We start from the raw sequence: 27,752 nt of genomic DNA, 5'->3' as shown, positions 1-27,752 counted from the left end.
CACCAAATCGCTGGCTGACTGGCCAACTCACTGAAACAACGGCGAACGGTCAATCCTAAGGAATAGCCCACATTATTGTATACCACTGTAGCACAGCTTGATACAGAATACTTCTGAAACGTGCCTCCTTAACCTACCCTCCAAGAGAAGAGTTGACATCTAGCCGTACACAGGGTACCTCCCGCGCTTTTCCGAGACCCCTTCTCCTCCCCTTTCTGGGTCTGCCAGTTAGAATGACTCATCTGATTTCATAGACTCAATTTTTTTGGAGGAGGTAGGGGTGAGAAATGGGTATTTCTGGGGGGACCTGCATCATTTGCAACGTCTTACATGGTTCGTCGAGAGGACAAAAGAACGAATAACAGAACAATGCTCCCAGCCCTAACACACAATGCAACTGCAGCTTGTAAGAGTCCAGTGAGAATAGAGCTTTTGAAAAGTGCAGGTATATTGGTATTTCCAATTCCTGCGTTTTGCTAATTCCCCTTCTCATTCCTTTTCTGTGTCTGCAATCAGAATACTTCATATTTCATTTCATATATCTAACCAGACGTTTCTGTTTTCCAGATATCGATGAATGCTCAAGATACTCATTTTTGTGCCAACACAAGTGTGTGAACACGCAAGGAGCTTACAAATGCATGTGCCCGCCTGGTCAGCAGCAACACCCGAACGGATTTATGTGCATATAGCGAGGTGTGCAGTGTCCTGAGGAAATGGTTTTCTCCAACACAATGGCTATTTATAGAGTAGAACAAGAGATATATTTTTGAAATGGCTAAAATTATGGAGAATCCATATAATTATTATTGACAGCAGAGTTGTTTAGTTTTCTCCTCGAAACTAAAAGAACTTTAAATTTTCAATGTTCACGAGAAATTTCACAGTAACTTAAAAGGTATTTATATCGTTCAATTGCGGTCTACTGCGTAACAAAACAGTACATGGCCCGGATCAGACCAAGAGATGTCGACCTTTCCACTGAACAATTCAATCCGTCGAAATCTATTCTTAGATTCGCAACAGCTTTACCCTCGTCAGTTACGTCAAGATGAAGGGGTGAAGGTTTTGGTGGATCTGGACAATATCAATTTCTTTCTTCTCTTCACAATATAATTGCATTATACAAGGAGGCCTCAAGAGTTGATCGCTATTGTCAAAAGATCGAGAGTGTAGTTGAAGGACTTATGAACGAGCGGGTCTCTTCAGTCTTTTGGTTTATCAAACAGCTTGAAATACAGTTCAAGCAAGCTTAGTTCAAAGCAGATGATCTTGTTTCTATATTTCGAGGAGAACTTCAGCTCACGTGGATCAAACGAAGAAAAGAAGACTTGAACACAATTTTGGTGATTACTGACAGCCCTTTAACTTAAGGTCTGTTTTTTACTCACTATAAGGCGTTGTCTTGAGGGAAGGATATTTTTGACAACCTTTATTTGTAAAGGTATTGACTGTAAATACTGTGAGCGTTATGTTATATTTAATTTACCTTGCAAGGTAACGAATTTTAGCAACAATTCTTAGATGCGATGCTTTTAGTTGAAAAGAGTTTTCGCAATAAATAGTAATACTTGACATGAAACACTGAATCCAGCTGGCGAAAGCATTCCCAGGACAATTTGTATTTGTGTTCAAATTATTTAGCAAAGTTGGATTCAATAATTTGATTTGAAAAAAAAAAATTTGAGCAGAGATGAAGCAAAGTGTTTAGCGAAATTCTCTGGGTATTACCAGAAACGAGTTGTGCACAATCAATTCCTCCCTCCCTCCTCCACCGCCACATATTTGGCAACCTTGCTGCAACTGCCAACAGAGTCTGCGGGTTCCTCGGTCAGCAGGTGTTTGCGAGAGCAAGCATCCGCTGACCGAGGAAGTCAAGGACTGCGGTTGCTAGATAGACTTGCTTGCCACAAAAGCGTTGTTGCAAGCTCCACCGCCCCACATTAAAAGCTTCCAATTTATCGGCTCTTACTCGCTCTCGAATTCAATCTTATCAGAAATGACATTTTGTCTTGGGTTTGAAATTGTCTGCCAGCAACATAAGTATAGAGTTGCATTGAAATTAGCGGGTGTTTTATAAGAATAATTTGCCGTGTGGCTTTAGAATTCGCCACAAGTGCATATGAAATGATTTTCCTCTTTATCGACACAGAAAGTTATTAAATCCGGATTCAAATTGAATTATACCGTTGAATCTCTATGATAATCCACTAACCGTTAGCGATCATCTTTGTGAAATCCTGATGGTATCTCTTCTAAATAATATAAATTAAGACCAGTAAGGAGATTAAAATGCGTTTTGATATTAGGGCTTAAGGTTGCAAGCGACCACCGACAAGCCATGAGATTTTGATCGTATCTACGGTATAAAAATTATGACGACAAAGGCACTTCAGGGATCCAAAAGGTGGTCGTTGGTCGTATAGAGTCTTTTCATTCACGTGACTACCGGCCATATTGGTTTACTGAAACAAAAGAAAGTATTTGCGTAAAAATAGAGTTCAATTCCCAGAGGTTTAGTTTGGGATACCAACATTGCCGCCATTTCTTTGTTTTCGGACACCAACATGGCCGCCGTGACGTCATGTGAAAACACTCCAGAGCCCATGTCCGAGTACTGTGAACCTCATTATGAAAGCGAGGTTACGTGGAATGCTTTCGATATGAAAATTAGTTTTGCTCGCAACTAAGTTTCATGATGAAGACTTTGCACTTAGTCTCGCTTTCATAATGAGGTTTAAAGAAACTCGGAAATGGCCTATTCAGGAGGCGTATAACAGAATTTTCAGATAGGACAATAGAGAGAATTAGAAATACATTTACGGCAAACTGCTGAAATGACCACGTGACCATGTTTATCCTATATTGCCATTCGCTGTTTTTAGTTTCTTAGTAAAATTGAGTAGTTTTGCTTTAGCATCAAAGATCAGAATTATTTTTCACTATTATCATTTGTGTACTTTTTTTTTTTTTTCAAGAAAACGTAAACGCGAATATTATGTTTCCGTATGCCGTAAACGCGATTCTAACTCTCTAATGGTTTTGTTTGGGCCACGAAAAAGTGGTTGTAATGGTGATCGCATTAACAGAGCAGCAGTAAGGCGGGGTGACCCCGTACTTGGCATCTTTCTAACCTATCATTTTTTCTAAGTGATTGCATTTTTGAGAGATTCAACAGTATTCGTATTCTGGTGAACAAATCAAAACCATTTCATATGCATTGTCGGAAAATGAATACGTAAGACTGATATTCTTTATAAGAACGTTACGATAGGTCTAGCCTCAGGAAAAGATTCATATACGAAGTAACTCTGAGTTAGTATTAATGACTGACTTCTGAGTAAATTGAGTTAGAGTTTAGAACAAAATCGGAAGATTATTTCACAGTGGAATATATCTTCAATGCGGGAATTTTCGTCGTAGTAATAGCCCAGAAAAAAATTAAATTAAATATCTATATATTTTTAATTTTATTGTGAGACAATGTACATAGTTTGAAATAGCAAATGCTTTGCAACTGCATTACGAAACAACAGCTTAGCCGTGTGTGACGTGAAAACTTGCTGATAAAAATTAACATTTACTTGAAAATGTTTGAAAGAAAAATAATAGAAAAGAAGAAAAATTGGAAAATGGAAAACTTGTTCGAGAAGCCAAATGTACTTGCAGGCATTTTTATTAATTTTAAATGTACAGCCACCTCACCAAGACAGTAGATGATCATTGATGATTATCCACAATAATTTGATATCATAATAAAAAAAAGTGTGGTAATAAAAACTGTCTGGTTTTTGACTCCCCCCACCCCCCTTCAAGTTTCTAGTAGTGCATCCGTAACGTGTTGCCAATTACGGTGTATCACCCTCAGAGTCTGTGGCGATGAGATCACACAGAGCGGGTGTGGTCAAACCACTTGCACAAGGGTGGGGCTATTCAAAGGACACACTCCCGGGGGCACACTATCCTCTCAATCACTATCATAAAGAAGAGACAATTCGTATTTTCTAACTGCCCTACCCAGCCCTAGCTTCGCGAGGTTGTGCGAGTTACGTATTTCTAGTTAGATGGCATAAAAATACACCGCCGCTGACGCATTTGAAGAGAAGCTGGCTTGTAGAGCGTTAGTCCAACATCACACCAAAATCAGTTGCTCTTATGAATGGACAAGGGGATTGGTTTCTAAAGAAACTGTGGTGCTGCGTCGGTGGGAAATAGAAACTCTTACAAAGGGATGCCGCTAACAGAGTCAGGTTTTCTTGAAGATGAGACAGCTTTTCTCTATCCGTATCAACATTAAATTGATAAAACATTCGATCATTTTACTGCAAGCGCCCGAGCTAAAAGCGGAAACATCTATTTCCTATTATCGGTCACTTAAAAATTTCATCCAAAGACTCAGAACTTGGAACACCTTAGTTGTTTCCCATTTTGCCCACCAGCGGAACTCCTGTCCTTGGATTTTGAAACATCTTGGGCCGGCAAACTGGATTTGTGCAGTACCCTCTTGATTTCCCCGTACTCTAACATTCGCAAAACGAATTTCGCACGGTTATCCACATTCTAGTAGTCCGCGGTTGTTGGGCATTGTGTCTCAAGTGACTTGGGGCGTAAAAAGGAAGCCCGGAATTATTTCCAGGCTTACGTTTAGCAACAGCTTTTTCGCCGAAGCCGTCGCTTCCGTAGTCCTGCCTTTTGTTCTAGCTGCATTTCAAAGAAGCCTTCTCAGACCGCAGAAATAGTTGTGTTAATCAAGCTTCGTCTTCTTGGCGACTGGCTCACTACCTTCCTCTAAGCTGCTGCCCTAATTATAAAGGCGGACAGAAAAAAAAAACAAACATTCAATTGACATCACTGTACTTTAATGATTTCTTTTTTCCTTTGGATTGGTCACTTCAGTGAATTATTGAAACCAATATGCGCACTCGCGAAGGAGTCCTCTGGGACGCAGCCGAGTGGTTTTAGACCCGATAAAACACGTGCTGCGAGTTTTTTGAACGGCTCCAAAAACATTCCTGAAAAAGCATGTGTCAGGAGAGTTCATAACAATGATGCTTTGTGTACTTTGGAAATTAGCATACGAGAAAAACATTAAACACCACATACTAATAAGGAGGAGGTTTTATCGGGTTTTAAAACCACTTCACGTGATGTTTTATCGACCATTTTAAAGGTCAATGGGCTTATGAATTATTAATGAGTTTTTGAAAAACCTTTAGAAAGCAGTGCGAGTACGAGTTTTTCCCAACAAAGTGCGAGCGCGAGTGAATCAGCGTCATTTTGGCGGGAAAAAGGAAATAGCCGTCGTCATTTTACTACGAGTTTCTATGAGAACGGCGTAGTGGCGAAAACAAGTCCTCGAAACGTAGGTGATCTCTTCAATTTGGAATCACGGAAGGATTTAGCTATCATCATTCCAAACAACCTAGCCAAGTTTGCCGCTTACAAAGAGTAAAATGAAGTTCCTCTTCGTAGAGGTCTCTATTATTTTAGGGTGTGTTCTGTTGGGCATATTCCGAAATACGAATACATGCAATGATCACTAAAATCCATCGAACGAGGTTTTTGGAGTTACCGAAATACAAAGTGGCTCTCCATTCCCGTGCACAAGCAAAAATTACTTCAAAATTTACCCCAAACGAGGGATGTTTAGCTTTCGTATTCCGGAATATAGTCAATGGACGATGCACTTATACTTGGCTCCGGAGGGGTGGTACAGGTGGGAGCGACACACTCTTAAATGCTAGGTGCTTAAGCCATTTTGCCCTGAATAAGGGAGAAACTATGATCCTAATTTGAAATAGAGTTCTGCTTACTAGTCTAAAAGAAAGTCTAGTTGAAAAAGTGGAATATATCTGAGGTACAAATGGCGTATAACAAAATCATTTTTTTCTGGTCAGTGAGCATAGGTCCACAGCCCCCACCCTCTTGTTTGTAAAAGGAATAAACAAATAAATTAATTACATCCATTTTGAAATCACTGGTGATCCTTGGAATCTGATTGGTCCAAAATGGTGCAATTTATTCCCAAATTGCACCATTTTTTGCTCTAAATCGCATCCTTTCTTTAGCCCATCAAAATGGAAATGAAGTAACACAAATAGAATATTAATATTGACAATGATACTCTGTGATTTCAAAATGGATGAAATTAAGTGGTAATTGAACTTCGTGTCGTGCAATTTTGGTCTGAAATCATACTTGTGATTTCAAATCAAACACGCGCTGCGCGCTCGTTTGATTTTGAAATCACGCGTATGATTTCAGACCAAATTGCACTCCACTCAGTTCAATTACCAATATAAATCACTTTATTTAAGTGTCAATGTATTTAGCGAAGAACACTAATTGGGGACGCTTTCCAGAGTGAATTTGAATTTGGAAATGTTGGTTTTTGAGGAGACGGGAAAACCGGAGAACCCGGAGAAAAACCTCTTGGAGCAAGGACGGGAACCAACAACAAACTCAACCCACATATGACGGGCACCGAGTCCGGGAAACCCGGGCCACATTGGTGGGAGGCGAGTGCTCTCACCACTGCACCGTCCCTGCTCCCCGTAAGTAATCACACCACTAGTGCATGAATTTACCGTTGGATTTCTATTAAACCTCATTCTTAATCTCAGTTACAATAAAACAAAATCACATTCGTGTTCAACTGTTAAATACCTTTTTCGAGATGAGGCTGAACGATAAAAACTTGTTTTCCGTCGAGGACTTGTCCACGTGAATCTTCACAAGAACTCGGTCGAACAGTCGATAGGTGACGTCACCTATCTTCAAGGAAGGTTCCTTTGTAAACAAAGAAAACAAAACTCAAATCTTACGAAGGACAAGTTTTGATAAAGGGGAACGGGGATCTCACGACAGAAACTCTCTATCTTGATTGTCCGCTAACTTCTATTCTCTCCTAGAGATTTTGATAATATTCTCTTGGTTCTAATGGAGAACATACATCGAGTGTGAATATGATCGAACGTTCATTTCATGCATTCAACAAGAGCCTTGCTCAAGTCTGACCTCTTTGCAGCTTTCACGTAGCAACTTTGTAAATTGCAACGCAACAACGACGATAGCTTTGCCAAACAAGTTGCAAAGAGGGAATATTTTACGCGTTCCTTTTCGTTCGAAACTTGCAGAGTATCCACGTTGCATTGCAAATTGAAAGAATAATTGACTCGTGTACTGAACAGCACCTTCACTCTAGTTTGATCTTCGACTTGTGCACTCTCGTCCAATCTTTACTACTGGATGAAGTTGCTAAAATCAAAGCAAGGATCTCTTTCATCCTAGGTTACAAATCTTATTCCAACATGGTTTGCATTTTACTATTCTTTTGTCCGCATTCAAATTAGCCCTTCTTGCCTCGTTCGAAATAAAATATTCTTTTGATTTTTGAGTTCAAGAGGGCTAATTTGAATACCAGCAAAAGAATATTAAATAGTAACCATTTTCCAATCAGGACTACTTTTAGTAAACTTCGTTGAACATATATCCCGTTCCATCTTTGTCCATGAACACAGTTCCCTCCAGTCCGTACTTTGGAATCAGAACTTGCAGCGCGTTCTTACGAACAAACAGAACAAACGCTTCCTCTTCTGTTATGGCCTTATTTTGGAAAAACAGCTGCGAAGAAAAAACCGCATCATTCTGTCAGAGCAGTTTTCATTTGAGTGTTGTAAAACCAACTTCAGGTAATCACCAATCACAGGCGTAAACAGAGCAATGAACCAATCAGAACTCGAAGCAAATACATGCAACCGGCACCAAGCGCGGGAAAACGCTTGCGGGCAAGTCACGATTGTTGCTCATTGGTTGAGAAAATGGCGCTAACCAATCATCAGAGCCAAACGCAGAACGCAGAAGAGCAGAACCAAAGCAAACGTGAATTACTTTCGACACTCAATTGAAAAAAACCAGTCTTAAACCTTGTATGGTGAATGGCAGTATCTCTGTTACATAATAGTGAAATACTTGGCATTTTTACTCAAAGGAGTTTTTAGTTACCTCCTTCGCTCATTCAGTGAAGGGGCACCGCTCACGCGGTGTTTCTAATTTTTAAGTCTGTGTCATCAACAGATACCTGATACTATCTCAATCCAGTGTGAACATTCAAATGAAAGCTATCGCGTATTACATGCCTCCGGTGCTGTTAATTACGAGTACTGGAATACAAAAAGAAAATAAGGGGTAACCTTACCCCCAATTTTCTTTTTGTATTCCAATAGCCCTTGCTAAAGTTTTCTCACGTAGTTATAAACCGCGCAAAAATACCACTGTATTAGGAAGCAGCCTCCATAAATGGGAAGTGTTATGGTGTTTTTGACCTCTTTTCTTAAAAATGGTGAAATAAGACCTTAACTTAGCTACAAAATAATTCTAGAACAACAAGAGGAAAGAAATCAACTCAATTCTTGAAAGGAACAACTCGTGATCTGTTCTAGCGCATTTTGGAAACAAAAATGCGAGAACGTGAAAGACGTTAGCCTAACTTTTTTCAAGTTTCAATCCATTCCGACCTACTCTGTCTCTGACTAGAGGCACTAATCGACAGTTTTGTTTCACTGGGGTTATAATTTATAACAAAACTAGACAATTATTTTTTTGTTTTTGTTGACAGACAAACGTTTTTGGGTTTTCAAATGACATCAAATTCTCGTGGTACTTCCCCTTTAAATGAAACTCTATTTAGCAGTATGTTTCTGTGGTGCTGTTTGTTATATACTGCAATAGCTTGATACACTTCAGAGTAAGAACTAGACGAGAAGTCATTGGCTTGCGAGCAGTAGAAGACAACGATACAACATGACCGCCTTACCTGACAATGCAAATCAATGGAGTCCCGGGCGGCATACTGAGCCATTTTATGACGGAAATTTAGATGGTTACACAGTTTCTGAATCAGAAAAAGAAAAACGAAACAATAAGCAATGCTAAATTTTAAAAAAATTATTATTATTATTATTATTATTATTATTATTATTATTATTATTATTATCATTAATTTTATTATTATTATAAATTTTTATTAACTATAGAATACTAAACTCTACTTACAATACTAACAACACCAGCTTAAGATACTAACCTAATTTACAAAAAATAATAACAATAATAGTTATAATATTAAATTAAATGCTACTACTGGCAAGGTACAGAGAAAAAGAGACTTAAAAAAAATTAAGTAACAGAATTTAACCAAATCGATTGTAAAATCTCTTTTTGCAACGGAAAGACCTCTGAATCAATTTATGAAATTCAAATGATACGCTCATATTTAAGTTATTATAAAGCCACGGGGTTATACAACATCGTAAGGCATTTTTCATTTCGGAGATTGGGGGAAGGGGAGAAGACTCCAGAACTAAACGAGCTCTTTTTGTCCTTTTTCTTTCGGAGCAAACGCCTTAGTTCAAAGAAGCCATAATAAATAAACGGGGAGCGTGGGGAGAGCTATGAATAATGATACGTTGGCGTACCATTGTACGGGATAAACCAGTTGCCAAGTTTTGACCAATCAGGAAGCTTGTCAATGAAACGCGGGAAATTTTGTTTGGCAGCATCGCGGGAGTCCCAAGGGTCACGATGAATATAAAAACACCCACCTGCGTCTTGTCTTTGCTGAGGAGATCTGGGTACGAATCTAAAGCTCCAATTGCGACAGCTAACAAGCGATGAACCATTATATCTGAATATCTGCGGAGAGATGAGCCAGCTTCAACATAATAATTTGCTACCAAATGTTATAGATTGGCAGCTAGACAGAATCAACGGAATTTATTGTTGGCATATGAACAAAGTTGCTCCAAGTCGTTCATTTCTTTCCTGGGGACCAAAGACACGTTCACCTTGTTGTGTTTTTTTGTTGTTTGTTTGTTTAGACGAGTACAAAACTCGCGCTGTATATTTGCGTGTGTATCGTGCGATGTGAAAGACGTGTTCAGACGGTTGTAAACACGAGCACGAAATTTATGCTTGCGTTGCCTGCGATGAGATGAAACTGCTTGTAAAACGTAGAGAAAGTCTAACACACGGCACGCCTGAGAGGGTGAGGGTGAAATTTCTGGTCGGGGTAAGGGGGGGGGGGGGTAGTCGGGGACCTACAGGCAGATGGATCTATGGAATGTCCCACCTATTTAAAGATGAGGTAGACATATATAATATATATTGAATGGCTGTTGTTAGCTTCCTTCTGTGATTAGGGTAATAAGTTTGTAGTTATAATATTGAAGGAAAAAGGACTATTTTACATAGAGGATTGTAGCTTTTAAAACTACGCGAGATCAAGTACAACTGAACACAACATAAGCGACTTTCAGTCCTTGGCGAGTGGCAGAAGGAAGTCAACAAAGAGGATAGCCTGTGCTGCTTAGGCCTCTGTGAACAAATTAACAAATATTTCGGATATTCATATCGCGACTTTCAATACTTGTAATACCTCCTCGCTTCTCTTGCAAATAGTTCTAAACAGTAACTTTCGGTTTCCGTCCGTGTCTCAGAAATGTTTGTGTTTAACTTCCCTTTTTTTTCTTTACAAACTATAGGACCGAGAGATGACATAAGCAAAAGCCAATTATAACAGAATACTGAAACAAAACAAACCTTCTGATTGGTGAAGTAAAGTGTGTGTAGATAGGAGTGGCAAGTCCATAATGCAGGAACTCCTCTTCAGCGAGCATGCCCGAACAGAAGTAAACCGCTTGCATCATGCATCGCGTTGCCATGATACGAAGGAGCGTGTTGAAGAAAGGCTCATCCGGGATATTAGCAGCATCCAAAGAAACCGCGAGAGACTTGGCACTATCCACTTCAAGATGAACTCCCTAACAGCAAAAGATATCTTGTTACATGAGCATACAATCCAATAGAATAACAACATTCCCTCTTTTCTGATAGGAATGGTTGAGCGAGAAGCGAGACATTCTATTTCGACATAAGAAAAATAGTCACGGCACTTGAGGGCAAACCACTGTACACAAGACTTGCGTGGCAAATCGTCATAAAGTTTTCAAAATAATTACGTCAAACAATGACCACAGTGCAGAGGTCTACTCTCTCTCCCCACCCCCTACTGTTGGTCCATCTCTGTTTACTTCCAGTTCTTTGCTTGGTTCCTTTATTAGTTTATCAAAAACGATACATACATGTACCGCCGGGTGGAGAAAGACACTGTGAGGCAACACTTGTGATGAGGAAACAACGTGAGGGAAAAAACTAAGTCGGTTCAAACCACCGAACACAAGTAACAAGCAACAGCTAACTTTTATAGCGTTGAAATATATAAAAAAAAGGCATTGATCGCAGCTTACGATATGAGGTACACCACCAGCGGACTACTGCTCCTATCTTATCGAATAACAAACAAAAACTCTTGGAGTACTTTACAAGAATTTTCCGAAAGTAGCACTAAATGTTTCTTCGACTTATATATACTAACGCAAACTGAAGGAAGCTTCAGCTGACCTTCGAGCGCGCAGCCTTCACCAAGATGTCGTAGTTCGCAGGAGGAGGGGAAGGATGTCTCCTTAGAACAGCAAACTCTGGAAAATGTTGAAAGATTTTCTTGGCTACAGAAATGTTGGCAAGCAACATGAACTCCTCCACGAGAGAATTCGTCTCCCTGAGAATAGGCAAGTAACAGGAAAGATTGAATGATTAGTTAATCTAGTTATACTGGCTCCGTTACCATCAATTTTATGGGAAGGGTGTACATTTATTCAATTCTATTTGTATCCCCTAAAGCCGCCGACACACCAGGCGATTTTATTCGCCGATCGCGGCGAATTTGATCGCCAGCGAAAATCGCAAGCGATTTTCGCCACTGATTGATGCGGACACACTTAGCGATTTTTTTCGCCGATCGCGGCGATGTGGCAGTTCAAGCTTGTTCCCAGGCTTCATCTTATCGCCGCTATCCACCATTTTGAAAAGTAATCTGAAAAATAGCCCATCCTGATTGATTGGCGACTCGCAGCGATGAGCATAGAAAATCGAGGGAACTGGCACACTTGGCGAATGCCGACGAATTTAATCGCCGATATCTGGCATGACATTTTATACGCCGATCGCGGCGTTCGGCGAAAATCGCAATTGCTGCACCGGGTACACCTGGGCTGAGTTGCTCGAAGCATGGTTAGCGCTAACCATTGGTTAAGAGGTATTAAAACCTATAGGTTGTCATGGCATTTAACCCGGGTTAGCGCCAACCATGCTTCGAGCAACTGGGCCCTGGCGGTTTTCGCCGATCGCCGCGATCGGCGTATAAAATCGCCAGGTGTGTCACCGACTTAAGCCTCATTGGTCTATCAAAACCTGAGTTTCGTTTTGACAAGAGACTAGTCTCTTGGTTTTGATCAAGGCCATTCAAGTGAAACTTGAGTGGCAAAATTTCATTAGCGAGTAAAAATATCGCTCGTGCAACGCAAAAGATGAAAATTCACTCGTGGTAAATGATCCACGGTGATTCGGTGCAAGAGTGACAGACTTACTTGAGCTCCTTTGTTTGAAGATCCACTGGGTCATGTGTCTCGCTGTCGATATGGAAACGAACTTCGGGTGACGCAAGCGTTAGCGCCCTTAAATCAGAAGACGGGCATAAATTAATACACTGAAGCAAAGTTGCCGAAAACGGATAAGCGTAAAAAGGAAAAAATCTGGACATCTTAGTTTGGCCAGCAGTTAGGAAATGACTATAAGGCATACGACAAAAATTTCCGCATGTCTCTATTTAACCAAACAAACAAGCAAAACCTTCCCATACCCCTGCTCAATTCTTTTTCCTTTTAGAATCTTCGCCAGCTTGTTGAGGTGTCTGAGGCTTACGGTTATTTCGTCCGTTTTACTTGGGTCATCAATTCGCATTTGGGCTTCAGCATATGTAAAGGACACCTGTATTAAATAAGACCAATACAAAGAAAGATATAGTATTCAGGACTAGAGCATGGGGCAAAAAAAAAAAAAAAATAAAATAAAAAATAAATAAATAAATAAAAATCGGAGACCTTAACGGAAGTCGAACTTATGATGATCTTCCACAACCAGATCAAAATTTTTCACAAAACTCGAGCAGCGTTTGGGGACAGCAACTTACCCCGAAAGATAGACCGTTCTGTAGTGCAAGCAACGAGAGCAAGAAGTAATGTGAACTGAGACAGGAACATTTCTTTCTTCTTTCCTTCAACAAGCTATTCGTGCTCCACACTTACTGCGCCATTTGACGTTAGCGTCACTGATGAACCTTTTTTGTTCAGGCTGGCACATGCACAGAGAGAACTTGATGCGATCAGAACCGCCACCAAACGCGGAAACATGCAACCGATACCACGCGCGGGAAAACATGCAACCGAGACAGCCCAAGAGCGGGAAAGCATGCAACCGATACCACGCGCGGGGAAACATGCAACCGATACCACGCGCGGGAAAACATGCAACCGATACCACGCGCGGGGAAACATGCAACCGATACCACGCGCGGGGAAACATGCAACCGAGACAGCCCAAGAGCGGGAAAACATGCAACCGATACCACGCGCGGGGAAACATGCAACCGATACCACGCGCGGGAAAATATGCAACCGATACCACGCGCGGGAAAACATGCAACCGAAGTCAGGCGCGAGAAAATATGCAACCGATACCAAGCGCGGGAAAACTTACAACCGATACCAAGCGAGGACAAACATGCAACCGATGCCAAGAGCGGGAAAACATGCAGTTGATGCCAAGCGCAAGAGAACATGCAACCGAGACAGCCCAAGAGCGGGAAAACAGTGAGATAGCTGATGCCAGACGCGGGAAAACATGTAACCGGCTATTAAAACAGTGTAACGTAAGCAGTAATTCCTCGAAATTCCTCTAACGGAGTGCTAACGTGAGTAGTAATTTCCTCGAAATTCCTCCTGCTTCCTTCGAAAGCAAATTTAAGTCGCCGTGATAAATATAATATTTTTCCCTCGAAACATTTAAACCCACACGTAACCGATGCGAAGCGTGGGAAAACATGCTACTGATGTTATTAAGTTCGGAAAAACAAAGAACTGGTCAGAAGTAGGCAGGAAAAGGCCAAGACAACTTAATAACACAACAATGACAAAATAAACAAGAGAAATTTTACCTTGTGATAAGAAAATTCAAAAACAAGAGACTTACCCTTGAACAAATGATGCTCTTGGTAAATTTCGTTGAGACAATCTCAGCTTGTGGCGTCATTTGCCATATACAGGAAAACGCCAGTCTAAAACGAGGCACAATTCATAATTAAACCCGAACTAGACTAGCTCAGCTTAATGAAACATTACAAGGGTCATAAACTAGACTAACTCAACTGAAACAATAATTTGTATAAAAACAATAGGACTAAGGAACTCGGTAAAAGGAGAGGGAGAGATTGATGACAAAGTGAGAGAAACAACATAATATGACCAGCTCCCAGTTGGCTTGATAGCTCAGTTGGTAGAGCACTGCACCGGCCTCGCAGAGGTCATGGGTTCGAATCCCGTTCAAGCCTGAATTGCTTTCAGGCTTTCTTTTCGCAACTGCTTAAGTTGCGTAGTAACTGCGAGGATCTTTGTTTTATTTGAAGAAACAACATAATGTTGCCAGGACGACAAAATTCCTGGTTAGGCCAATTTGTGTAGAAACATGGTCACGGTAATCGACTTTCTTGTCATGTAAGTAATATTTATTTTTATTATGAATCCTTTCCTCAACATTGACCACATTTACAGCTAATAACCAACAAAGTCTTTTCAACCTCTTACACAATGAATACCAACAGGTCAGAACGCAACATCAGGGTCTTTGTCCCTTATTCTCTTGGAATAGAAATGTCGGCCATCAGACTTTTCGTCCTAGTTTACCATGACCCGGCGAAGGGGACAACAGAAGTCTATTTGCTTGATGTAACTGGAACATGCCAATGTTTTTTGTAATATTGTTGGTTTTTGAAAATAAATAATACAGTTGCAAAAAAAAAACAAAACCATAAGTCCAACGACTGAAAAGTTAAAGCCCAGTGACAAATTATCTGAGATAAGATGAGATGTTCAGAAGCCAAAGTGGTCCTCCCAAGAGACTCTGATAGGTGGTCCGGCCTAGACTCGAATCCGTGACCTTCAAAAACTGCAGTCTCAGTTGAAGGAGAATCTGACATGAAATAAACCTTCAAACCCCGACCCCCCCCCCCTCCCCCGCTCTCAAACTCTCCGGTACCTCCCGAAGCAAAAATTAAACGCTAACCTGTCGACATTGGATCTCAAGGAACAGAGGTCCGAGCTGAGGAGGCCTGGTACCATGTCAATTCGCTGTAAAACAAAGACAGTTTTAAAAGTCCGTAACTGGCTCATTTGAAGGATTGAATGGACTGGATGACTGATTGGGTAAGAATTCCGTCAATGAAGCAAGAACCAAATAAAAGTATTTCCCTTCTCTTCCTGAGTCCATCAAAGGGTTACCCGCTAACATTTGGTTGGGTTTTCTAAAACGATTCCCTAGTACCCATTTGCGCACTCTACATACACTGGTCGATTGATGGATTGACTGACTGACTGATTGCTACCAGGGCGGAGAGTTTCAATGTGAACAGGATGACCAGAAGTCGAACCCAATCACGTGACCACCACGCCTTCACAGTCACAACTATCTGCCTCTCGCAAAGAACAGCCCAAGACAGTACTGAATGTCAAATTGTGCAAGATTTGAGAAAAACAATCACCTTGTCTGTGAGATAGACTGTGGTTCCTCTGTTCGCTGCTTCATCGTCCAGCGCTGTTCCCGGCCTGATAAAATGCGTCACGTCTGCTATGTGTACACCAACCTAATGAGAACAGAGTAGTTATGAATGTAAGAGTTAAGAATGAGAATGGATCCAGGTCACATTCAAGTCATCTATGTCGACAATATTCAATATTGACTTGAAAAGAAATTAAAGAAAAATATTTACACGAAAAGAAATAACAAGTAAAGATCTCTTTTTGAGAAATACTATTCCCGTAACATTCAGCCACTTTCATTGCAGATTCAAAAACAAGTTTGATGGTGACAATCAATGGTTCATGTGCAGGTTTAGGTCAACGCAGTCCGTCTCAATCTCTTCCAGTTTTGCTTTTAATTCTTGGCGAAGACTAATTGCCATAAACAGAGTCACCTTAAAGATTACGAAGAGCACGCTTCCGTATTGTTACCTCATAGTTACCACTCTCTAAGAGCCTCCAGTGTAAAGCATCATCAATATCTGTACAGCCAGGCGGATCAATGCTGCACACAGCAATATGGCGCAGATCTAAGCGACTTTCCACATCCTACAAACAACAAGTATTCACGGTTGATTGTGCAGAGTAAGCAAATTGATGGCATGTATCAGGATGGTCGGGAAAAGAGTGCTTTTCAAAGTAACGAATATCTTTCTCATGCATAAACAAGGTTGCATTAGATGTTAAACCCGAAAAATGTCAACAAAAATAGCGTAAACTGATCTGTTTAAAACAATTGAAGCCATATTTACATGTAGTTGGTAAAAACAGTTGGAAACAAACATTTCAGCGAGATTTGGCACCCGTCTAAAAGGTTGACAAGTCTGTGTTTCACGTTTTTCTCGAGAGAAAAACGCTGTAAGGTAACATAAAAAAAAGGGGAAACACTTGCCACGCACGCGGGCTGATGTACCAATCTTCTCTTATAAAAGACAAATTATCGGTGTATATAGCTTTCAAACCTCATCAGTGATGGCCCAAGGCATGATGGGAAGGTCCTTTTGTACAGCAGCTGAGAAAGGCAAGTGTGGCACATCTCGCTCCAACAGAAGCACTTCGTTTTCTGTTTCCTTGTCTCCAATGGCTCCCAGCTTTCGAACAAAATGGCCCTAAATTTCAGAGAAGGGAAATTAGACGTTTGGCTCCTTTGAAAGACTGTTTTTCAGTTGTAAATTTTTGCATCTAGATAGCATTAACCTTGGTAAGGGAGGAATGTACGTAATCTTTAAATGATTTTAAAAATTGAAATTAACATTAGAGGTTTAATTTTTTTCTGAATGTCAAACGAAATGTTATCTACTGTGCGTGCACAGTCGGCGTCGCATACACACAGTATGTGAGGGCTAAATTCCTCACTCCAGAAACTACGGGGAGACTGGTACGAGTGAGGGATTATGGAATCGTTTGGAAAGACGGAAGGAAATTGCGCGGATAAATAAGTGCATATCACAGCAGTCAGTTGTATGGCAAATACTCTTTTAGGCGAAACTGTTAAAGAATAAGTGCTTTGTCACACCTTTCTGAAAAAAAAAATATGCCTCAAAATTTCATAATACACCACAGTAATATAAGCCCTCGGTTTCTAATTCGGTTGACAGGGTTTATTCCGAAAACCAAGCCAATTTTATCAGTAAGGGTCGCAGAAAAAGACACATGTTGTTTGTCAGTTGTTTACGCTCTGATGGTTGATTGACAACTGAAGGTGAGAATGGCCAGGCCAGGCCCCCTTTTATACCGGAATTTCCTGTTTAAATACTCCAGCCTAGCTTAAAACTAAGACTAGCACATGACGAAAAGTAATGAACGAGTCCCACACAAGCTGAGTAATGCAATCACAGAACTTACCACAGGATATTTGGAATGTTGAGGCCACGAATCAATGCTGACCACAATCCTTTGCCCCTCAAGTGAGGATGCCTGGCGCGTTTCAATGACGATCCTCGGGATTCTTCTCTCAGCTGCTATAAACAGGTGTCTTGTACCCTTTGGGACGGAAATACATGTTTGAAGTTTTCAATGCAATAATATGCCTTCAGTTTACAAGGTGTTGTCATTATGGTCATCTGTTGATCATAGCTGACTTTTCAAAAGCCTGAATGGAAGTCAACTTCAGAATCAAGTGAATAGCGACCGTCTTGCGATGGAGTCAAGTCTCAATGACTATTAATTTTTATAATTTAATTACTTGATTGATGTATTTTAAGCGTAATAAACTTGAGAAAACAATAACTTAAGTGCTGTCAAGAACTTGACCCAATTTGCAATAAGGGGAATAAAAGTGACTCAAGAAAACGCTGTTTAATGTGTTTCAACGGAGGTGTTTAAACTGGTGAAAACAGTGAAAATACTTTTCAACGCGTTTAAAAATGTGCTGCGTTTTTTTTCGATATTAATTATGCCTCAATTTGTGATAATCCCTGAACTGCAGAATTCTTGATAAAAAATGTTACGATGCGCATGAAGCTTTACGACAGTAATAATATCCTGTTCCCTTGCACATAAAATTATCGCTTCAAAATCCTCTGTTGGGGGTTACAATTTTTGTTTTGTTTGAACAGTGTTCAATACACATATATATTTTCTTTAAAACAATAAAAAAACTTAAATGTGCTGCTGCTTGAACAAAGCATCGCAAAAATTAGTTCCCAGCAGAAATTTCAGTCATCTCGAACCGCAAAAATTTGTTCCCGCTAACCACAAAAAATCGCCAATCCGCAAAATAAAACTCCAGCAAAATTTTCGAGCAACACGGTATATAGACATGTTGGGGCTTTGTGGTTTACCTGTGGTTTGGATGACTTGGACAGGACACCACAGTATGGACGCCAGTTCCTCTTTATGACACCAACAACCTGTGCAAAGAAATACAGAAGACTGCTTGTAACATCAACTAACCTGTAGTATACATGTAATGTTATGGAGTATCTGTTTTGACCAAGACGTCCTCTTAACAAGGAGCATGCAACCGCTTACATATGGTTGTTATTCAAACATATTGGGCAAATAATGGCAAAAATGTGTTAGGAAAAAGAATGTCCCCACCAGAGACAAGTGGGTAGAACCGAACCTAGTTATTGTGTACATGTATAATATGGGTAGATGTTTTTAAGAAAGATAAAATGATGTGATTGGGTAGTTAACATGAACCCAGGGACACATTAGACTTTAACCCTCACTCCCTCAGTAGACAAGTTACTCCCCTTGTCTGTGCCAACTTTTCAATTTGTGCAGTTACCTGCATAATTGCATCCAAAAGAGCTCATAATAATCTAATTTACATTGAATACCTACAGTAAAACACCATTTTCAAACTGAAAACATATCACTCACCTTTCCAGACAGCACTTTATTTGCACCACCTTTATTTACCTTAGTCTGAGAGAAAGGAATGTATTGGTAAACATTGTACCACAAATTAACAAAATCCATGGAAACCAAATCCTGGGGGGTAGGGAGGCTGAGACAGGACCGAATTACAAACTAAGCCATTGAGTCAAAATCCAAAATACTCAGATTTTCATACCCAAAAAAACAAAACAAAGAAATATATGTTAAAGATAAACCTAGCCTTTGCCACAGACGGAATCAACCACCGGTAAATACCGGCTGCAAATTAGCACCAGAATCCTTGGCATACCAGGATCTAAGTACACCGTGTGATTGGCCTTTTCACAAGGTCATTCGATTGGTCTGGTTATAGCCAGTTTGATTGAAGGGGATTTCGAAACTGAGTTCCGGTAATTTGTTTCCTTCGTTGGGATCTAAAACAAGGATTTGGCTGCTACTAATTCACAGATGGTATTTACTGGCGGTTTATTCAGTCTGCAGTGCAGGCTAAGATAAACCTAATCAATCTCGGCCTTAAAGGGGGAAGTGTCATAGTGTTTTTTACCTCTTTTCTTAAAAATGGTGAAAAAAGACCTAACTTAGCTACAAAATAATTCTAGAACAACAAGAGGAAAGAAATCAACTCAATTTTTGAAAGGAACATCTTTTGATCTGTTCTAGCGCATTTTGGAAACAAAAATGCGAGAACTTGGAAAACATTAGCCTAATATTTTTCAAGTTCCAATCCATTCCATCATACTCTGTCTCTGACTAGAGGCAGTAATCAACAGTTTTGTTTCACTGGGGTGATAATTTATGACAAAACTAGACAATAATAATAATTTATTATTATTTTCTTGTTCCTGTTGACAGACAAACGTTTTTGGGTTTTCAAATGACATCAAATTCTTGTGATACTTCCCCTTTAATCCCAGCTCCCACTCTCCAAAATGAAAGACCTGTTGAAAGCACACTATGTAAGAAAAGAAAAACTGTGTGAAATTTTACCCTCCCCCCCCCCCCCTGCAAACCCCAAAGCTACAAAAATAATAATTATTATGCTAGGCTAGGCCTGTGGCAACCTAGTATTCCATCAAGTGGGATGGCAAACGCGTGACAAAACTGTCGGTTGCCTGCAAATGTTGTCTGACTGTTTTCTTAGGTGTCCCAAATTTAGGAAATCTACCAAATATAAAGTACAGTATACATACCTTAAGGTCATCGTCATCGTTGCCGTTATCTTCATCATCATCATCATCATCAACTTTATTTTCAGTCGATGTTGTCGTGACAACAGATGATGGACAGGTCCACTGACCCTTTGGTAAGATCTCTACAGCCACTACATCCTCATGAACTGCACGATTGAGATTCACCAGACCTTGAATGAAAACCTGTGACAGACAAATTTAAATGATTATAACCATGAGCATACATGAATGCAACAATTTGTGATTTAAAGACCTCTTCAGCATTAAAACCTCAGTGCATGCACTTAATTCTTGTACTTGTTTTGGATATCAATATGTATATTCTCCTCACTCTTCTACATAAAAATAATGTACTTTTATATGGTCCTAGTTGAGAGAATCTGTTTAAAGATCAAGACATTTTGTCTTTGGTGATTACTTCTCTTAGTTGCATCTTTGCTGATCATTTTCTTTATTCTCATGCTCATGTATGTTTGATCAAGCAGTGGTATTGTAAGGAGAAGCTAGATGCTGATCACTATTAGGACTTCAAGGAATACAATAGACTTTGAATTCCACTTTTATATTGTTCACCATTCATCTCAAACATTGTTAAAACCTGTCATCATTAACAAAAACCCATTTCCCTTGTCCGTGCATACACATACATGTAACATAACATAACATAACATAACATGGAGAGGGGTGAGGGCAGGTGGGGTGAATAGGGAGGGGAGGGTGGGGCATTTTAGAGAAGTGCTTTTAAAATACATGTATATGGAATAATTTATTGTCTTTTTGACTGATATTATAATTAAGCTCATTAACATTCTGACTAATCCAAAAAAATTATTATATGCATAAGGACAACCGGGAAACTAACCTGCTTGTCTCCATCATGCACAAACACATAAGCCTCTGTGTAGTTTTCCCTAAGATGTAAGGAACAAAAATGAATTTATCATTTTTATAATTATCTGTCTGATGATAAAATAATTAAAAATGGTTATCAAAAGAATATAAACTATTACATTTAAGCTCAACTCACCTACTTCTGTGAAATGCACCCTTAACAAAAAGAAAACAAAAAAAAGGGTAAAATTCAAAAAATATATTAAACAAATATCCACATAATTATTCAACTGAAACCACAGGACCTGTGGGGTCGCAGTACTTAGACACCCAGCTAAAACAAAAGACATTATGGTAGAGGTTTTTGTGCTCTTGTTCCAATCATGTACACTGCAAGGGGCTACCTAGACTCCATCTGTAATTGGTCAAAATTGCAAGAAATGCTGTAAGTACTGATAATGATTCTGAAGAAATAATACACCTCTCTTCAAATGCGCTTGTTTCTCCTGAAGGAAATGCATTGGGAGAATTCCAAGAAACTAGTTATTTACCACTGACAATGTTGTTGGGTTGGCTAAAAGCATCCACATAATATTCAACCATAACCACGGTACTTAAGGTTGCAATACTTAGACACCCAGCTAAAACAAACGACATGATGGTAGAGGGCTTAGTGTTCTTGTTACATGTGTAGGTTCAGGTCAATCTTAAAAGGGGCTACACAGACTCCACCTAAAACAGGACAAGTCACAATCTCCAGCACTTTAACGCATCTTTGTATCACAAGATACTCAAGAAAGTGATACAGTTTTAATCATAACTGACTAACAAAGTTCCCACACTGCATAATTATTTATTTGTAACACAATGTAATTAACTGATGAATCAAACACCTGATGCTATATTATGTACCTGAAGGAACTTGCCACTTTTAAGACCAGCCTGTATTTTTGTAAGAGGAAGGTGCTCAGGGTAAACAAGTCTTTTGTTTTTCTTCTCATCTACCTTCGGGTAAAGAATGAAGATACTTAAAACTTTTGAAGAGTGAAATCTGATAAAAGTTGAGCATTTTACAGTGACATTAACTGAAACATAAAAGCTGTGGTTGTTTAGCCCATCAGAACATAGTAAAGATTTCAATTTCATTGAGAATTCCTACATAATAAGGATTTTGTTTTACAACTGTAACAGGGTGTCAACTACAGTGTAAGTTATGTTAAGGCTCACTAAAAATACAGGTTTCTGTATTATAATAATCAATTATAATAATTATTTATGATTGTAGATTTACATGAAGCTTTAAAAATAGACTTTGCTATATAATCAACTAAAGGTGAAAGGCAGACATATTCACAAAGCAAGCTGCAGTTTCAAAGATTACGAGGTTCCAGTCAATATCAAATCTGGTATTACATGTTCACGTACCTCATCTTGTCCTCTCTGGGAGGGGTGGGCTAGGCGGTCTACTAATCCTTCACATCCTTCAAGGCTTTCAACATACTCCTGAGCTGAAAATAATTATAATAATTTTATTAACATGTTGCAAGCACTAAGCTTGAGGCATAGCATAGCCAACCTATACTGCTTGTTACATGTATATCACTCTTTGATATTTTGGCTCAGATATGTTAAACTTTTTGCGTACATGTGGCACTCATGATCAGTTCCTTTGGGAAATGTTGCCTGGAAGGTCTTAATTTTTTTTTACAGTTTGTTTAGAGTAAAAACCCACTGTAAGTTGCGTGTGGGCAAGAGTTAAGTTTTAATGAAAAAATGAAGTGAAAACAGCGGACAAAACATTGAGCAACATTTCCTGAAGGAATTTAACGCCAATTCAGCAAATCTGCTCTGCTACAACAACAAAACGTGATCTAGAAAGCACTAAACAATCACATAGGTCAGTTATACCAAAATGTACCCCGAGTCCTTCAATTATCATCTTTGATGATACTAATATGATGTACATGTACAGGTTAAAAGACAAGCCTGTTTAGTGGTATACTAGCAGTGCACCTTCCACCGCATGCATACCTGTAAAGCTGATAATTCCCTCTTTGTTGGCCTTCTCTCTATTTGCCCTGTCATCGGTGAGAAGGACAATTCTTGTCCTAAGTTCCTCATTGTTGCCACCTTCACATTCCTTCAAATGCTCATCATACCAGCTGAAAGGGCACAAAAATTATACTATAAGACTAGTACTTTTAAGGGAGGCAGCTTGGTGGAGTGGATGGTGTTGGTGATCACAGGGTCCACTCCTGGTGCAAACACTAGTTAGCTAGAGCTGTCTCATGGTAGACCCAGAGCAATTTTTTTTACAGCCATATTAAAATAAAGATTGAGAGTTTTTATGATTTATTTTTTAACTATTTCCCTTGTGACCGGACATTAAGTGTATATTATTTTATTTTTCTTTACAAGTATCCACCCACCTTCAATCCATTTGAAGCCAAGGACCAGTTTTATTTTAGCAAAATTTATGTTGTCTCAGAAATCGAAATGCAAAATGTTCTACCTGGTAGGAGGTGTCTTACAGTTATTTAGGGCTCTCACGAGAAGGCTGTTTTGTCTCTCGAGATGAGAGTCACGTCTCTCAAGACATCACAGTTGCATTTTGTGAGACACGAATTGCATCTTGTGAGAGGGTGGTAACTTAGTTAGTAGTAGAACCTGTAAATATTAATAATTATTATGTAAGTCATTGCCTACCTTGCTGCAGCTCTTATTGCTCGGTCATTTCTATCATTTGAGGATTCGTCTTTTCCTCTTTCTATATAGGTTTCCCTGCAAGATTACAATCAAATGCACAAAATTCAGAAAACTGAGAATAAGTGTATAGAATGATATAGTCTATAATTACATGTATATACAGATAGAATGGTACTTTTTTGATTTATTGTTAAAGTTAGACATTCTTATTGAACAGTTAGAACATGCACAACAGGTAATAAAATATTGTCAGTGGAAATAAGTTTCTGGTAGAGTGATGATAAACACAGGGCACAGGAGCAATAAAATATTACCAAGTTCAACGGATAAAGTGTTTATGAAAGATTTTAATTGACAAAATATGCAATTTCATTGATTGTCTTTAAAAAAACAATTTATTATTCCACTCATGCTTGTTGGCTACGTGCCTCGTTGGCTACCTATCATCCCATATCCAATGCGCGCTTGTGGAATAATCATTAAATATAACACAGCTTGAAATGAGGATGCGACAGCACATCAATTCTGTCATTATTGCATGTAGCTAGCAGACTGCTATTGTGACTTGTAACACTGAAGGTGGCTGAGGCTACTTAGAGTTTTAAAACAACTAAAAGACGATGAGAATGGAAGAATAATAAATTATTATTTCTTCTGTTTATCACCGTCTTCATTTCCAGTAGAGCTAGCTTCACCAAAGCTTAACAACTGCCCTGACACATGGAATACTCTGGACAAATTCTGACATACATCCTGCTGTGTTTGCCACATGGAGAATTCTTATAAAACTTTAAGATTTTCATGCTGGGTAAGCTAGAAGGCTGAGCCTGAGGTGCAAAGTTCCTGCTAAGTAACATAGAATTTTGACTAACCTGTGGTGTTCATTTGAAAACACAAAAAATTTTCTTTCCTTGCTCGATATTATATCTCTGATTCTTTTATATACCGAGCCATTGAGATGCTGAACCTCTTGTAAAACAGTTTGTAAAATTATCACATTTTTGAAGACTGGATCTTCTAAGACATCTATCTAAACAACACAATTGTTGGGTTAACAGACTTGTTATAAAATATTTAAAAAATACTGTTTCTAATTTCACCTTTGCTTAGACTGCCTGCATTTCATTGCATTTCTTTCTCAAGTTTTCCGTTATTCCTAGGCGAGGGTTGTTCTAGCTCATCTCATAATTTGAAATAATTACCTATTATTTTCGTAGGTGAGGGGTGGTTTAGTTAATCTCATATCCGTGCATTCCTTACGATATATACCTACCGTATTCACAGGGGAGGGGTGGTCTAGCTCACCTCATATCCACATATTCGGCTGATTCAGAGGTGTACCTTCCAAGTGGCGGGGTATTCTGCAATTATTCTGCAATTACAGACTACAGGACCACTTTGGTCTACCTCATTTATGTGTGTCAGAATGAACTACTGTCATTTACTGGTAAACAGGTAACGTACACATTGTAAGTGGCCCCATTTTCTGCATTTTAGCTCAAATGTCACACAGCTACAGCCTGCTACAGCGCACTCTACTAGCACAGTCACATCGATCTTTCCTATATAAGTCGGAAAAGAAGGCGACTTACAGTACCGCTCAAAAGTAAGTTACCAGTCTCGTCTCGTTTCTCGCGAGACGAGAATCTCGTATCGCGAGACGAGAATCTCGTATCGAGAGACGAGAGTCTCGTCTCGCGATACGAGAGTCTCGTCTCGCGAGAATCACTGAAGCGGAAATTTTGGAATATTACCGAGTTTCTCGCGAGAAGAACTATTAAATGACTGAATTTCTCGCGCACTTGTCTTGTGTTGCTTTTATTTACACTGTATGCCGTTTTTAAAACGGCCTGTGCCAACGGTGGTTGATTCCGTCGACAAGTAAGTTTGCATTATCAGAGCTTATGTGATTCGAAACAATTTTGTCTTCATTCAGTTCAAAGGTTTCGATTCGCGCACAGTGTAAGAGATGATTTATTTCTTCCGTCACTTCGTCAAGGTTTTGTTTTAGCGAGCTCGCCGACATATCAATTTGCAATTGAAACTTTCCCGCACACATAATTTCTACATAAAAAAATCCCAGCCTTATTAAAGTCAAGTTCTGTGCCTATATCTATTAAACAGTTTTTTGAAATAATAACCCTGACACTTACAATGTTTTTCAATTTCACTGCGGTTCGAATTTGCATACATGTACATGTATCGTGCTTTGCAAACCGCTATTGAATCGAACTTCTTTACGGTTGCAAAGGCTTTTTCTGCCAAGAAAAAACAAAGTTGTGTATAATGAAAATCGAAAACAGAAACGTTGTTGAAGAGCTAGCGTAAAATGCGTAGTTCTAGTTCAGAATTGATTTCAGTTTATCGTGCACCGAATTTGCATATCGACAACGCCAAGATGTCAAAGGTTACCGCGCCGCGCTTACGGAAATACGTCTGCGTTCGCTGGCTAAAGGAGAGGTGTGTTGTTTATCGATAGCGTAGTTTGCTACAGGTCGCATGATTTAGCGAAGCCAACCGAGGAACATTTTTTCTAAAACAAACCGGCTTTGGAGATATTTATTATCCCTCGGGGAGAGAAGCTTTTTTTCCGAAGATTTGTTATGTTGATTGCCTTTTATGTTTATGTTATAAACTTATCCCTTTTAACGATTAGCAATAACCCGCAAAGTCGTCGCTCGATTGACACTTACATTTTAGCCACAACCCTTGGCCACAACCCATTATTGAAAAGTAACAGATAGGTTTTTTAAATGCAAATCACATGTAAGTTTTCGTATATTTGTTTCACGCCTATGTAATACGCAAATGATCTCTAGCGCACGTACAACAGAGGCCGCAACAGTCTAACTGGTCATCACCAGCTCTATAAAGTGTATGTGTTTGTGGGTTTTTTTTTTCTTAATCCCTGAGAGAATAAAAGATATAAACATACACAGCATTTACAATCTCTTCTACACGAAGACGCTTTATTAGGTTCTGCAAATTTATTAGCTCCGATAACCCAACGTGCCACCTCCGAATAAATGCGCAATGACAGATTGATCAGTTCGCTTATCTTTGCAGCCGTCGTTCGCTTACATCGTTGAATCGCTCTGTAATAAATCACAAAGTACAGTGTATATACAAACACATTAAGTCCTCGATCAAGTCGCTTAACAAAGCAAGCTCGATTTTGTTTGCAACCTGGTTCACGATCGATAAGCTTGCGACCGAACTCCATAATTCAGCTTGCTGCGTGACAAGGGCGTCCTGCCGTATCAACAACACCGACACTCAACTTGATATTCTCGCGAAACTCTCGCGAGAAAAGTCAAGCCAAAGTAAATGTACTTACAGTTTTTTCACCCTCTCGCGAGACGAGTTTCTCGTCTCTCGAGACGAGAGTCTCGTATCGCGAGACGAGAATCTTGTATCGCGAGACGAGAATCTCGTATCGCGAGACGAGAATCGCGTCTCGCGAGAGGGTGGTAACTTACTTTTGAGCGGTACTGTATCTAGGAAAGATCGAAGCCACTCTGCTAGTAGGGTAGCTACAACGCGGTATAGAAATTGCAAACAATTCGGCAGCATGTTGCGATAAAGAGTGACGTGTACGTTTACTTACCTGATGCAACACAACGTTTGTGTCCAGTAATAAATAGTGCGGAAAGCTGCACAGTTTGGAGTGGCTCAGTGGAGAGGAATCAAGCAAATTCTCCTGCTCCATTTGGCCGCAATTCATACAGTGCCTCGCTCCACACCACACATCGTCCCTCAAGTAGTGTTCGCGAACTACTTTCATTATTCCTCCCTTTCGGGTCTTCTTTACAAACACCTTGGACTTGAGCATAGTTTTAAATCATTGAAATCGATCAGTAACGGTGAATTGTGCTTCTAAAAATCAAATAAAAATTGGATGATTCCTCTGCACGTGGGACGCCATGTTGTT

At 39.6% G+C, this 27,752-nt stretch overlaps 2 protein-coding genes across 3 annotated transcripts in view; one reads left to right on the top strand and one right to left on the bottom strand.

The window, feature by feature from the left end:
• LOC146485808 (uncharacterized) overlaps window positions 1-3,609 on the top strand; it is a 31,360-nt gene extending 27,751 nt beyond the window's left edge. For both annotated transcript variants that reach the window (XM_085103180.1, XM_085103181.1), the window contains exon 11: window positions 568-3,609. In XM_085103180.1, the coding sequence (XP_084959306.1) occupies window positions 568-692 (125 nt within the window). In that variant the 3' untranslated portion in view covers window positions 693-3,609. The remainder of the gene's footprint in view (window positions 1-567) is intronic.
• LOC146485807 (exosome complex exonuclease RRP44-like) lies at window positions 2,700-27,752 on the bottom strand. Its single transcript, XM_085103190.1, has 26 exons — window positions 27,429-27,752; window positions 24,694-24,851; window positions 23,822-23,896; window positions 23,147-23,277; window positions 22,541-22,623; window positions 22,028-22,120; window positions 21,312-21,331; window positions 21,147-21,195; window positions 20,285-20,467; window positions 19,077-19,121; window positions 18,530-18,598; window positions 17,592-17,729; window positions 16,709-16,855; window positions 16,179-16,295; window positions 15,710-15,811; window positions 15,235-15,299; window positions 14,146-14,230; window positions 12,758-12,885; window positions 12,486-12,572; window positions 11,461-11,617; window positions 10,600-10,820; window positions 9,603-9,693; window positions 8,816-8,893; window positions 7,477-7,623; window positions 6,667-6,789; window positions 2,700-4,801 (listed from the first exon to the last, which is right to left on the bottom strand). Exons 1-26 carry the CDS (start codon window positions 27,651-27,653, stop codon window positions 4,745-4,747), a joined length of 2,874 nt encoding a protein of 957 aa, XP_084959316.1. The 5' UTR covers window positions 27,654-27,752; the 3' UTR covers window positions 2,700-4,744.

The sequence above is a fragment of the Pavona decussata genome, unplaced genomic scaffold, assembly GCF_977016875.1.
Source record: "Pavona decussata unplaced genomic scaffold, jaPavDecu1.1 SCAFFOLD_25, whole genome shotgun sequence".
NCBI lineage: Eukaryota > Metazoa > Cnidaria > Anthozoa > Scleractinia > Agariciidae > Pavona > Pavona decussata.
Note: the sequence above shows the minus strand (reverse complement) of the source record. Positions and strands in the feature narration are given on the sequence as shown.